Here is a 12386-nt window from a genome sequence, read left to right on the forward strand (position 1 = left end):
AATACAAATTCCAGTTTGTGCTGGAGAGATGCTGAGCCCCTGGTTTCTGGCAGGGATATTGAGGCACCTGAAATTCAGGCCTTAAGAGCTGCGTTTTGTTTTGTAAGTGATCTCATCCTATTTATCTACCCTCCTGTCTCTCTTTTTCAAAATCAGCATGGGAATACCAGTCATGTGAAGTTGGTATTATCTTCTCTGGTTTGTCTTAAAGATTTCTGAGATACTGACAGTCAGTACTAATATTATGAATATCGGCAAAGGTATTGAATCCTTTTCATCGTCATCATCTTTGTGATGCTAATCATTCTGGTGAAATGAATGGTATTAAAAAAACAGAGAAAAAAGCTAGATGTGTAAATACTGTAACTTAAACTATCTTCATCTTTCAGTTGTTCACATTTCATCTTTTCTTCTCAAGTTCCTTCACCCCCCTTCCTCACACACTAGTCAGTATATGGCTTCCCAGCCTAGAACTGCCAGACCTCAGAAAGTAAATAAAAGCTTCATTCATCTCCCTTCTTTGCAACTCACTGTTATAGTTTTCAAAGTGCTGCATTCCCCTTTTTGTTAAAACCTAAATACCTGTGACTGTTCAGAAAACAGATCTGAGAATACAAAGCACAATATAAACAGCAGAAACTAACACATAAAGCTCAACAGCTGCCATCATAGATCAGCCCAAAGAAAAAGCTTCAAAGGGAAATTTGTTTCATTTTGTTGTTTTTGTTTTGTCACCTGAATGGTCACTGACCTCAAATACAATAATGAAAGCCAACCGCGCTGCTAAGACATGCCAGAACTGCAGCGTGTAACCGTAGGGCACTGGGGAGTGAGGAGGGTCTCGGTAGTCCCTGTACCTGAAAGACAAGCAGAGTACGGTAGTTAGCAAGCTCCTGCCCGGCTTCCCGGGAGGAAGGCAAAACCAAAACCCAGCTGCTCTTGATCATAGCATTTTCTGCACCAAAATGATGTCAGTTCAGACTGTACAAGTTACCACAACACTGCTTGCTTCTTAGGCTGGGCCTACACTAGTGTTTTATTTCAGATCAGGTGCATGCTTTTGAAGCAAGTGTCCTGATCACCTCTACTGCCACGCTTTGGTTCACCCAAATGGGTTTACGTTCAGATGAAACCCAACAGTAAGATGCACTCTGGGAGTGCACTTCGCACTCCAGCTGCTAATGGAAATTCAGTGCAAAGGACCAGGCCAGTGCCTGTATGAAGCAAAACTGCTAAAGCAAATACAGAGAATGCTGGGTGCTCAGCAAGTTTGACCCTTTGGTCAAACCAGCAGTTTGACCCTACAGCATCTTCCTTGGCAGCTCAATGTGTGCCTTGCAGGCACCTCCTCAGAACATGGAGCAGGGTGGGATGCTCTGCTGTTTTGAGGGCCACTTTCTTCCCACTACAAGTTAATTTAAAAACCATAAATGTCCCCAATTTTGTCAGCCTGACAGCCCTCCCAAAATCCAAATAAAACTGCCTCATGGGCTCCACCTGGCCCTTGGTCAATTAGTTGGCCATCCCTGGTGTATGACTCATCCTGACTTTAGTGGTGCCAGAACTGCACCTCTTGGCATACCAACAGGGCAAGGGCTGTGTAAGAAAGGTATGTAGTGTCTTGTCTCACAGAATGTTTCTTGAAAGACTTTAGGTCTCAATAACGTAACTAGAGAAATCTATTGGGAAAGCTGGATCCAGGAAGACTCCAAAATTACATTAGCAAATCATTAATCTGTTTAAGTAAGTCACACATTCTGGAGTCCACTTCTACTAGCAGTATGTTAATTCCAAAATACTATTACAGAAACTTAATTTAAAAGTAGTGTAAAAATTGTTTTCTCCTTAATCTGTTTCCTAGATGGGACAGAAAACCCATTATAAAAAATATTGAAAATACCATGGTAAATAATACACGTAAGCTTGATCTCTAAGTTAGTTTTTTAGTTTTAAGAAACTAAAAACTCAGATGAGCAAAAGAAATAAAGTTATTTCATCTCTATGAGAATCTGTATTTCTCCCTGAAGGTTCACCTTCTTAAATTGCAAAGGGTGCTACACAAAATGAAATAAACTGTGTCTTGACATCTTAGTCAGCAACAAACCTCTCTTAAACTGCAGTATCTCTAAGTGCAAGTTCTTAAAACTGAGATGCTCTTCCCTTCTGCAAGCAGCATTCTGACTTCATAGTTTAGGATGCTTTACAATATCCTAAGCATCCTGAAAATAGAAGTCCCTGGACCAAGTCCCAAGTCAGTAGAGTATGTCTCCTTTTTGTACTTGCTAGGAACCAAGCACCACACATGAAGAAATGGGGAAACCTTTTATAAACAACCAGAATAGCGTGGCACCATCTGGGTTCCAGACAAGCAGAAGTTAACTGAATATGGCCACTGTTTTTTGTTCAGACAGACTGCCTTCCTGTAAAAATGCCTATGCTATTGCACAATAGAACATAATATTTCCTTACCTCACTATCAATATCTGGCTTGAAGTGCAATTAAAATGACTGATGTTTTAGCAGAATTCAGGTGGGTTAAGTATCTGATAAACTCAGCTAAAGAAAGACGTTCATTTTCTTTCAAGGGTATATATACATAACAATTCAGTGTCCCCCAAAAGAACAGATTTATCTTCTGGAGATTTATGGCACCAATTTTAATAGTGTTCTGTTTATGGGATATCGAGGGGACACTTTTTTTATTGATGGGATTTCCATCATCAGCTTTAAGTAGCAGCAACCTCATGCTTGAAGTTGGGGAAGAAAGGAATTAAAGAGGGGGAGGAGAATGATCAGAGTTACAAAACATTATTGAACGGCGCTATGGCAAACAATGTGGAACGGAGCATTCTCAAAGTGGTTCTGCTCCACAGAAAATGTTATCTAGGGGTTCAACATTGGGATGTTCTTTCTGCCAAATAAATTGCAACAGTCTTAAATATCAGTTAAACGAAAGCATTAATGCCACTCCCCCAGTTCATTATGCTATACCACTCAAACTTATTAATAAAATTTCCACAATATCACGAAGTATCACTGACTTTTGCTGTATCACAGAGTATCTTTTGTTCTTTAGGCACTCATGAAAGGATATTTTAATTCTTCACAGTGAAAAATACTGGGACTAAGTGTATCTGCAGCTACCAGGACTCATGCTTGTAAACCAATGTTGCAATAAAAAAATAGTAGCTGTATTTGTTGTTCGGTATTTTTGGTTGGGATCCCATTTAAGACCTTGATTCTTTGGACCATTAAAATCAATCAGGTGCAAATCTGTTATTACAGACTAGTCTCACACTGCTATTTCTCCAATCTGTTGGCTGAGGACAAAGACATACAGATAATTAATTGCTCATTTTATTTTGATTCAAACCACTAGTATATGATTATTACTAATAATTACACCTGTAAGCAATGACATAAACATATTAACCATTCAAAAATTAGGAAGTGCTGGATCTGAGGTTTCATAAAGGTAGCTTAGGGCAGACCCTGTTTATGCCTGGCAGACCTGTGAAATAACTCAGTGTGGTCACTTCTGTGCAACCTTGACTTCCTTGTGCATGTGCTGTGATATAATCTGATTACAGTTTCATCTCACTGGTACCTAAGTAATCAGTCACCTATTATTGGCCCTTTGATACCATATTTCTCCATGATGGTAGTATTTGATTCAAGCCATGACACCATAGAAATCCAGCATTAGGAACACCTGCCAGATACCCACTTTTCGACTTCTCCTGTATCTAAGGAAGGAATCATGCAGGTAACAGCCAAGCAGTACCATGAGCATGTCCCTGAATAGCACAGTTAATTATTTCTGTTACTGTTTTTTAAATTCTGAAAATTAGTTCCAACCCCAAATTTCTCATGATGCTTCTCCCTTGCAATGTCTTAAAGCAGAGAGGTATTTTGATCAGATACTTACCTGCAATATTTTAATGGTGAACCAGAGAATTCACTTCCATTTGACGTTGGCTCTGAACGGTTTTCAAAGTCAGACACCAGAAATACTGATAAACTGGCATTAACATAGCCAACCATACACCTAGAGGGGAAAAAATCCTGTAGTCAGGACACAGCAAGGTTTTTCCATTAATTGTTGTACCCTAGAGGATGTTCTCTGGGTTTCATGAAATCCACAGTATAACTGCGATGCTTATTAATATTTGAAAGGGACGTTGAGGCAATATAAAAGAAATGCTCAAGTAGGTCAGACGGACAATAAAAGTGAAGCAATGGTAGATTTCTATGGGAGAAGAAACGGTGAAGACTGCAATTGGTTACTTTTGAAAAGAAAAGTTACCTAAAAGGTGACACAATAGAGGTAGAGAAAATAATGAGTCGCACTAGGAAGATAATCAGAATACTCCCACTGTTACCCACATGGTACTAGCACAAAGGGACATTAAATCAGACGGAAAGGCAATACACTTAAAACAGCTTTTTACAAAATGTCCAGTTAATCAGAGGAACTCCATACTGAAAGATCCCAGGGTGGCTAAGCACTGGGAGGGTCAGGCAGAGTTTGGAGAACACTGAGGGGGAGAATGTACGTCGCCTGACAAAGGGCTGTGGGAATCACTAGAAGGCTCAGTTTGGTGTTAATAAAGCTGAGGAGAGATATGGCAAGTGTATTGTGCTGTTCACTCTGCACTGCCCAAGCACAGGTAAGTCTAGGCACACTGCTCAGCTTGGTGCAGAGTATAATGCACAGTAAGGGTGGTTTTGTTTTTTTTTAAACTATGGATTTCACAGTCTTTGAGAAATTACATTTAAACACCATCTGGCTTTGTCTCAAAATCTCCATACTGATTGGATTTGGAACTTAATTTAACTATGATATTTTTCTAGTATCACTGGGTGTCATATGGATCTAATACCTACAGATGTTTTTTGAAAGAAAAAAGCACCTCTCATTTAAGTTATTCAATAGCAGATGTTCTTGACTCCTTAATTTGAGAAAATTCAATATTCCTCTGGATTTTTGAATAGCTTCCTGCTTTTTTAACAGTACTTATTAATAAAAAATATCCAGAATGCTGTCATATAGTCAATAAAACAATAATTTTTATCCAAGTTGGCTACTTCAAAGGATTACTATCTGATGGTTTCATCTAGAAATTCACTCAGAAGAGCAGCAGAAGTGTGAAAACACTGTAAAAGAGGTTTGTGAAAAGATGATAAGAGCTTCCTCTGTAAGCCAAGCTACTTCCCTTGTGCAGAACTAGCTTCAAAGCCAGTGAGTCATATTTGAGTCTTTGTAAAAATAAAATTTCTAAAGGTGGTGTTTTTTCATGCATAGTGGTCCTGAGAAGCAAGGAAAGTTGCTGACAGTGCCTCAATGTCCTATGGATCTTCATAATGGCACAAGCAGAGGCACATGCTCAGGAACGACTGGCACCAGACCAAACACTTTACTCGTGAAGGGACTTTAACTCTTCATGAAAATAAATGGAACATTTCCCCTGGCACCAACTAAAATGCCAAACTCCTTGCAGGACAGCAAGTTAGCAGCACTGCTAATCAGGAGCTGCCACACCAGCTGCTCTTCCGTCAGTATGATTAAACAGTATTGACAACCAAAAGACAGCAAAAAAGCAGCAACAGAAGAACTCGCTTTCTGTAGCAGGGAATAAAAATCAATCTGCCATATGTCTAATAGCGGAATGTAAGCTCTCTGTCACTGTCTACTGTTTAGCTTGGGTTTCTTTGAACAGTAGGGTCCTTGCTAATGGAGCTGCTAGGAGATCATTTGCAAACTGTGTCTATTACAGTTCAGCTGGATTCAATGACCTTCCCTGAGTCCGACAGCCTAGATTTTACAAGTTGACATGTAGCAGCTATAATCATACTTGCTGGTAGTATGCACACGCTAGTATAATCTCAGTGTTTAGCAACACTGAAAGAAAATCCACTTAGGCAGCAGGGATTCAGTTCACAAATGTCTCCTGAAAGATTTAATCTAAGGACTCTAGTTTTAGAAGAAAAACAAATTACTTTGCCCCGTAAGTATATCTTGATTTATTAGTTGCAAATTGTTTCCTCTTGTTAGACACTACTTTTTTCGAGCAATACATGCTGAATACTACGTCAGAAAAAAAGCCTAGTGAATAAGTTTAAAATGCTCATTAAATCCGTAACTGATAAATATCAGCATTGCTTCAGAATGAAAAGAAGGTTATATCCATGTATACCAGCTGGGAAGTGCAACTTGTGCAGCATATTGTTACACACACCAAATCTCTGTAAGAGCTCTGCCATGTTTTCCTTGAATTAATGTCATAGACACTCGGCAACCCATTCTGTGAATATGCAAAGCATCAATATCTATGGCTGGTATCTGTTACCTAAGCACAAACAATAAATTTGGGTTAGCGGAATCAGAACACACACAGACAGTACTGCTGTATCTATTCAAGTAGTAAGTGATTTTCATGCACATCTATTTTACTAAAGAAAAGCTTACTTTTGTCCAGCTTCTCCTTGGCCAGCACAAGGTCCATATTTGTAAGCATAAACAAGGCGAGGGATGAAATCTGATGTCACAGCTATAACAAATGCATTTGTGATAACAGAAAGAATTCCAATGCCTTCCAGGATCCCATACCAGATGCCTGTTCAACAAGGAGAGTATGTTAGATCCAGGAAAAACAAGAATCAAAGTGCGTGAGATACAGCATGCTCTGAAGCAGCTGTCCCCACCACCCAAGGTCTTTTTATGTAGTTTCATGGAGTTTTTATGTAGTTTTCATGCAGCGGTTCATCTTGAGGGCGCTCACAAGGCAGGTGCGGGACAACCAGGGCATCAGGCCCAGCCAGCACGGGTTCATGGAAGGCAGGTCCTGCTTGACCAACCTGATCTCCTTCTAGGACCAGGTGACCCGCCTAGTGGACAAGGGAAGGGCTGTGGATGTGGTCTACCTGGACTTCAGTAAGGCCTTTGACACCGTCTCCCACAGCATTCTCCTGGAGAAGCTGGCGGCTCACGGTTTAGACAGGTGTACTCTGCGCTGGGTCAAAAACTGGCTGGACGGCCGGGCCCAGAGAGTTGTGGTAAATGGAGTTCAATCCAGTTGGCGGCCGGTCACGAGCGGTGTTCCCCAGGGCTCAGTACTGGGGCCAGTTCTGTTCAATATCTTTATCAATGATCTGGACGAGGGGATCGAGTGCACCCTCAGTAAGTTTGCAGATGACACCAAGTTGGGCAGCAGTGTTGATCTGCTGGAGGGTAGGAAAGCTCTGCAGAGGGACCTGGACAGGCTGGATCGATGGGCCGAGGCCAACTGTATGAGATTCAACAAGGCCAAGTGCCGGGTCCTGCACTTCGGCCACAACAACCCCATGCAGCGCTACAGGCTTGGGGAAGAGTGGCTGGAAAGCTGCCTGGCGGAAAAGGACCTGGGGGTGCTGGTCGACAGCCGGCTGAACATGAGCCGGCAGTGTGCCCAGGTGGCCAAGAAGGCCAATGGCATCCTGGCCTGTATCAGAAATAGTGTGGCCAGCAGGAGCAGGGAAGTGATCATGCCCCTGTACTCGGCACTGGTGAGGCCGCACCTCGAACACTGTGTTCAGTTTTGGGCCCCTCGCTACAAGAAGGATGTTGAGATGTTGGAACGTGTCCAGAGAAGGGCAACGAGGCTGGGGAGGGGTCTGGAGAACAAGTCTTATGAGGAGCAGCTGAGGGAGCTGGGGTTGTTTAGCCTGGAGAAAAGGAGGCTGAGGGGAGACCTCATCGCTCTCTACAACTACCTGAAAGGAGGTTGTAGCGAGGTGGGTGTTGGTCTCTTCTCCCAAGTAACTGGCGAAAGGACGAGAGGAAATGGCCTCAAGTTGCGCCAGGGGAGGTTTAGATTGGATGTAAGGAAAAATTTCTTTACTGAAAGAGTGGTTAAACATTGGAGCAGGCTGCCCAGGGAAGTGGTTGAGTCACCATCCCTGGAAGTATTTAAAAAACGGGTAGATGAGGCGCTTAGGGACATGGTTTAGTGGGCATGGTGTTGTTGGGTTGACGGTTGGACTCGATGATCTTGGAGGTCTCTTCCAACCTTAATGATTCTATGATTCTATGATTCTATCTGAGAGTCACCGAGTAAAAATAGTATTCCTTATTAAACAGCACAACCTCAGTGGACCACATTTCTGTTCCTACTGGGTGGGTATTTTGTTTATCCTGCAAATAATCTCAAGGAAGCTGCAAAAATGCTCATGGTTATGCAAACATAACCATGTGGGCAGTTTTAATAAATGCTGTAAGCCTCCCTGCTTATGAGGTTATCCAGCCTTTGAGGAGGGTCTGCCAGGGCAGCCATGAATATATGCAATCCATGATCTGCCTGTCACAGGGGCCTTGTGTGTGCACATCTGGTCAGCAAGTACCTATCAGCATCAAAATCTTTATGGCATGCTGATGCTATACAATGGCACACAGCCCTTAGGCATCACCTGGGCTTTTTGGCCTATCCTCAACCATCTGATAGATCTTGTGGTACAGGCACACAGCAACTCTGGTCATGAAGACCATCACTGAGAACCACACCAAAGGAAGGTTAGACATACTCGTTGATTTTAATGAGGCATCAAGCTGTCCTTGAAAACTTTACTGAATAGGGAGTGAATGCAACTTATTTTGAGAAATCACACCTGAATCAGCCTGAAAAAAAAAAATCTGTTTTTCTGTGCTTTTATTATTTACATTATATAACTGTTTTTTCAGGAATTATGTCCACAGTGTATGCTGTGTACTGGTTGATGTCCAGGCTTGTACCTAGACTCATAGATCCACACTGTTCACATACAAAGCTTTACTCAGACACAGACTTTAGGTACATGGTAGACTATTCTGAGAGCACAAAGCCTGGGCTTCTGCTATTTTATGGTGTGGGCTACTGGTTTTTGCAATGCAGATGGGCAGCGAGGTATCCTGTTTACCCCTCCAAAGACACCAGGGATTCAGCATTGGGCAGATGTCTTTGTTTTACAAGTCCTTCCTAAAAGTGTTCTGCTTTTGCACACTGCAAGGACAGAAGAGATTTATAGTCAAAATATGTTCAGAGAGCCCTTGCAGTAGTGTGTGGCTGGGTGACCTCAAAGTTACGTGAACCGTGTGTTTAGCGATGTAGGAGTGCCTCACTGAGAGCAAGTCGTCTCTTGCGACGTAGACCCACCCTGTCTGACCCACCAGGGACCTAATGGACATAGTCCCTGAGCCACAGGGGAGCTTGGTTTTGGCCGAGTAAACATAAAACACACAGGTCCCTTACAGGATGGTGGCCTCTTTAACTTGACTTTCATGTTTCAGCTGCTCTGTCTGGTTATTATATTCAAACTGAGCAGCGATGTGTTCACACAGTGTGTCTGCCACAAGGAAAAACCTGCAGAGAACACTGATCACTTCATTAAAACATCTTGGCTGTTAAGTCACCCAGAAGATCATTAAAAGACATTTTCCAATATAGACTATTAATTGCATAAGTAGATTGGCATCAGATACTTGAAGTTTTTTGGAACAATCAAATTGTGTGTTGTTAATGGGGAAGATAACTGAAAATACCTTAATCTGCTCTTACTTGAAGTGGTCAATGCTTTGCCTTAAAAATAACACACACACATAACAAACACACATACAAAGAGCTCACCTATATCTTTGGCTCTTGAAGCTAAAGGTCTTCTCCACTGGGTAACAAATTTGTATGCATCAAGCCGAATTTCAATAATATTGTTAAGTAAGGCCAGAAGCGGTGCCAGTGGAAAAGCTGCCACAAAAATGGTTGTGAACCCAAACTGAAGAACTAGGAATAAAAAGGAAAGATCACAGTATAACTGTTAAGATCTAATCCCAAGGTCTAAGATACCAAATAATACATGCATAGAAAATTATGTATAATTATACAAACATTTCTTATTATGCCGTACCATACAATAGTCTAGTGACACTTGTACAGCAATTCCTTGCCAAAAGTTCAGAGCAAGGATGACAAGAACAAATGCACATCTGTCCCTGCAATGGACAGCAACATCTAGATTTTGTAATTAGGAGCAGAGTTTGGAGATGGACAAACTGTGCTTTTAGAAAGGGACATTTTTACTCCAGCTTCAACTAGGATCTCTCAATACCTGCAGAGATTAGGGCTGAATACATTCCTTTTTACAGTACAGATGAGCAGCAGTCTGAAAATTTGTGTAAGTAAGTTTCTAGAGGCAGGTTTTCAGACTGCCAAATTTCCCATTAACTTGAAAAGAATTGTGTGAGGGAGAAAAGAAAAAAACAATCATGACATACACAGTTCAGTCACACAGGGCAAAAGTTCTTGTTCTTTAACATTTCTTTGAGCAGTTATCCTCCCCTCTCCTCTGGATAGAGCAATGCCTTTTGGCAGCAAGCTACTTTGTAAATGTGAGGTAGTAAATGACAGTGAATTTTAAACATAAACAAGCATGCAGATCTGTACCACACAGTTTAAAAATAAAAGCCCAGGGGAACTTCCTTTAGTAAGCAACAGCAAAGTTCTTCAGAAATGTATGCAGGTGAAGGGATGGGCTCTGGTTTGGAAAATGACCTTCCCCACACAAAGCCAGAATGAGAAGAGTTTCATAGATGTGAGGTTAGCAAACCAGCAGCAGTGCAGTTAGCTACATTGGTTTGGTTTGGTTCTTACAAACTCACTCCCATTCCTCACCTGACCTGTGAGAATGAAAACCATTTTGCAGCCTCTTTAGCTTCATACAGCAATAATTAAAAGAATGCACCAGCCCACATCAACAAAAAAGCAAGAACATGAAAATCTAGTGAAAGAGAGAGAATGAAGGTCAGTGCCATACTCATTTCTAGGTATTCATCAAAGAGTCCATAAGCATTCATAGGTTGCAGATTGTAGTCCTTTTCCCACTGTGGGAAGCTTGTTTTTCTCTGTGTGCCATACTCTTGTCGTAGTTTTCTCCTGGTCCACCAGTTTTGAATTAACCTGCATTTTCAAATAAATTAAAGAAACAAGGTAAATAATATTAGTGGCTATTTATCACAAAATTGGAAGAGGCTAAGTGTGCACAACATACCTTGCAAAATTAATTTCCCAATGCACAGGAAAATAGAGCGCTAGTAATACATGTGGCTGATGACACAGTGTTATAGGTATGAAAACAGATACGGCTGATGGGCTGTAATCCTGGCCTAGATGTTGTTAAAATGGTGGAGGGATTTTGACATCTTTTCATTATTTATTTACCTTCTTTTTCTCTACACAGAATGGCAAATCACTTCAGGGTCTGTTTATATGGCAGAATGCAATGCTGTGTGGAAATATTTGAGCTCTAATTGAGAAATCAGTAAATAGAGTGCTAATGCTGCTTGATCCCTTCCTGGAGATGTGTGCAAGCCGGCATCTCTACACGGCTCTACAGTGTGCGGAGTAACAGTCCCTGGGCAATCTTGGAAGGGAAAAAGCAACCTTGAATGGTGTCTGCAGCCAAACATTCAGAGGAACAAAAGGCAGAAAGAAGCGTGTGGACAACTGACAACACGTGGTGGCCAAGAGGTGGATGGCTGACATGAGAGCAATCTCCATCTCAAGAAGTGGGGGAGCTGTACTGGACTTCAGGGGGAAGATATTCCTGAAGAAACACATGTGTAGGGGCACCGTGGGAGGCACTGAGCCAGAAAAGAATTGAGTGCTCACATCTGAAATAAACACCTTTGCCTCTCCAGGTCAGGGAGTTGCACTGGTTTGGCCAACAAAGGGCACGAGTTACAGTTAGTGTATATATAGGAAAGAAAAAAAAAAAAAGACGACAGAGATTTTCTCTGAAGTTGCGGTTGGCCCCTTCATCTCAGCAAGATAGAAGGTGATGGCTCACCCAAGTAATTCAACCCTTTCCCTGACTACTTCACTTCTTGCCTTCACAGTGGCCTGGTCTGGTCTGTGAATGGTAGGCAAATGGCCATTGGATTTGGATAATGGTTTGGCCAATTGCTTGCTTTCTTAAAGCTTAGAGATTAGTTTTCCATTCAGGCCATTTCCCAGAGAGGTTATAGCTTTTCCTGTCTTCCTTAAAGAAGTGTAGGTGCAACTGAGTGCAGGGCATTAAAATCTAGACTTTAGAAGTGCAAGAAAAAAATTTAGAAGTACAAGCATGGACTTCCAGCCAAAATTTGGAAGTACAAGAAATTATTAAAATATTTGGTTTTAGCAACTTGCAGCCAGTCACTAGTGTGTAAAAAGCCTAAAAAGGCCTTCCCTGTGAATGACCATGTTGTAATTGATGAACTATGGGACAGTTAAGGGCACATCTTTGCAGACCACAGCACCCTTTGGGACTTTGCCTTTCGTGACCTGCCCGTGAGAAAGTGAGAGGGCTGAGAACTGAATTCCTGCAAAGGAGGCAAATTG

The 12386-nt window shown here is 41.7% G+C and overlaps 1 protein-coding gene across 1 annotated transcript in view; it reads right to left on the bottom strand.

Moving 5' to 3' along the window:
• The window catches only part of ANO4 (anoctamin 4), a 159340-nt gene that overhangs the window by 2010 nt on the left and 144944 nt on the right, over nucleotides 1-12386 (bottom strand). The window contains exons 20-24 of the mRNA XM_009321339.1: nucleotides 10822-10964; nucleotides 9639-9791; nucleotides 6470-6617; nucleotides 3929-4048; nucleotides 752-857 (exon numbers count right to left, since the gene is read on the bottom strand). Of these exons, the coding sequence (XP_009319614.1) occupies nucleotides 752-857; nucleotides 3929-4048; nucleotides 6470-6617; nucleotides 9639-9791; nucleotides 10822-10964 (670 nt within the window). The remainder of the gene's footprint in view (nucleotides 1-751; nucleotides 858-3928; nucleotides 4049-6469; nucleotides 6618-9638; nucleotides 9792-10821; nucleotides 10965-12386) is intronic.

Source organism: Pygoscelis adeliae, unplaced genomic scaffold (assembly GCF_000699105.1).
Source record: "Pygoscelis adeliae isolate BGI_AS28 unplaced genomic scaffold, ASM69910v1 Scaffold232, whole genome shotgun sequence".
NCBI classification, from domain to species: Eukaryota; Metazoa; Chordata; class Aves; order Sphenisciformes; family Spheniscidae; genus Pygoscelis; species Pygoscelis adeliae.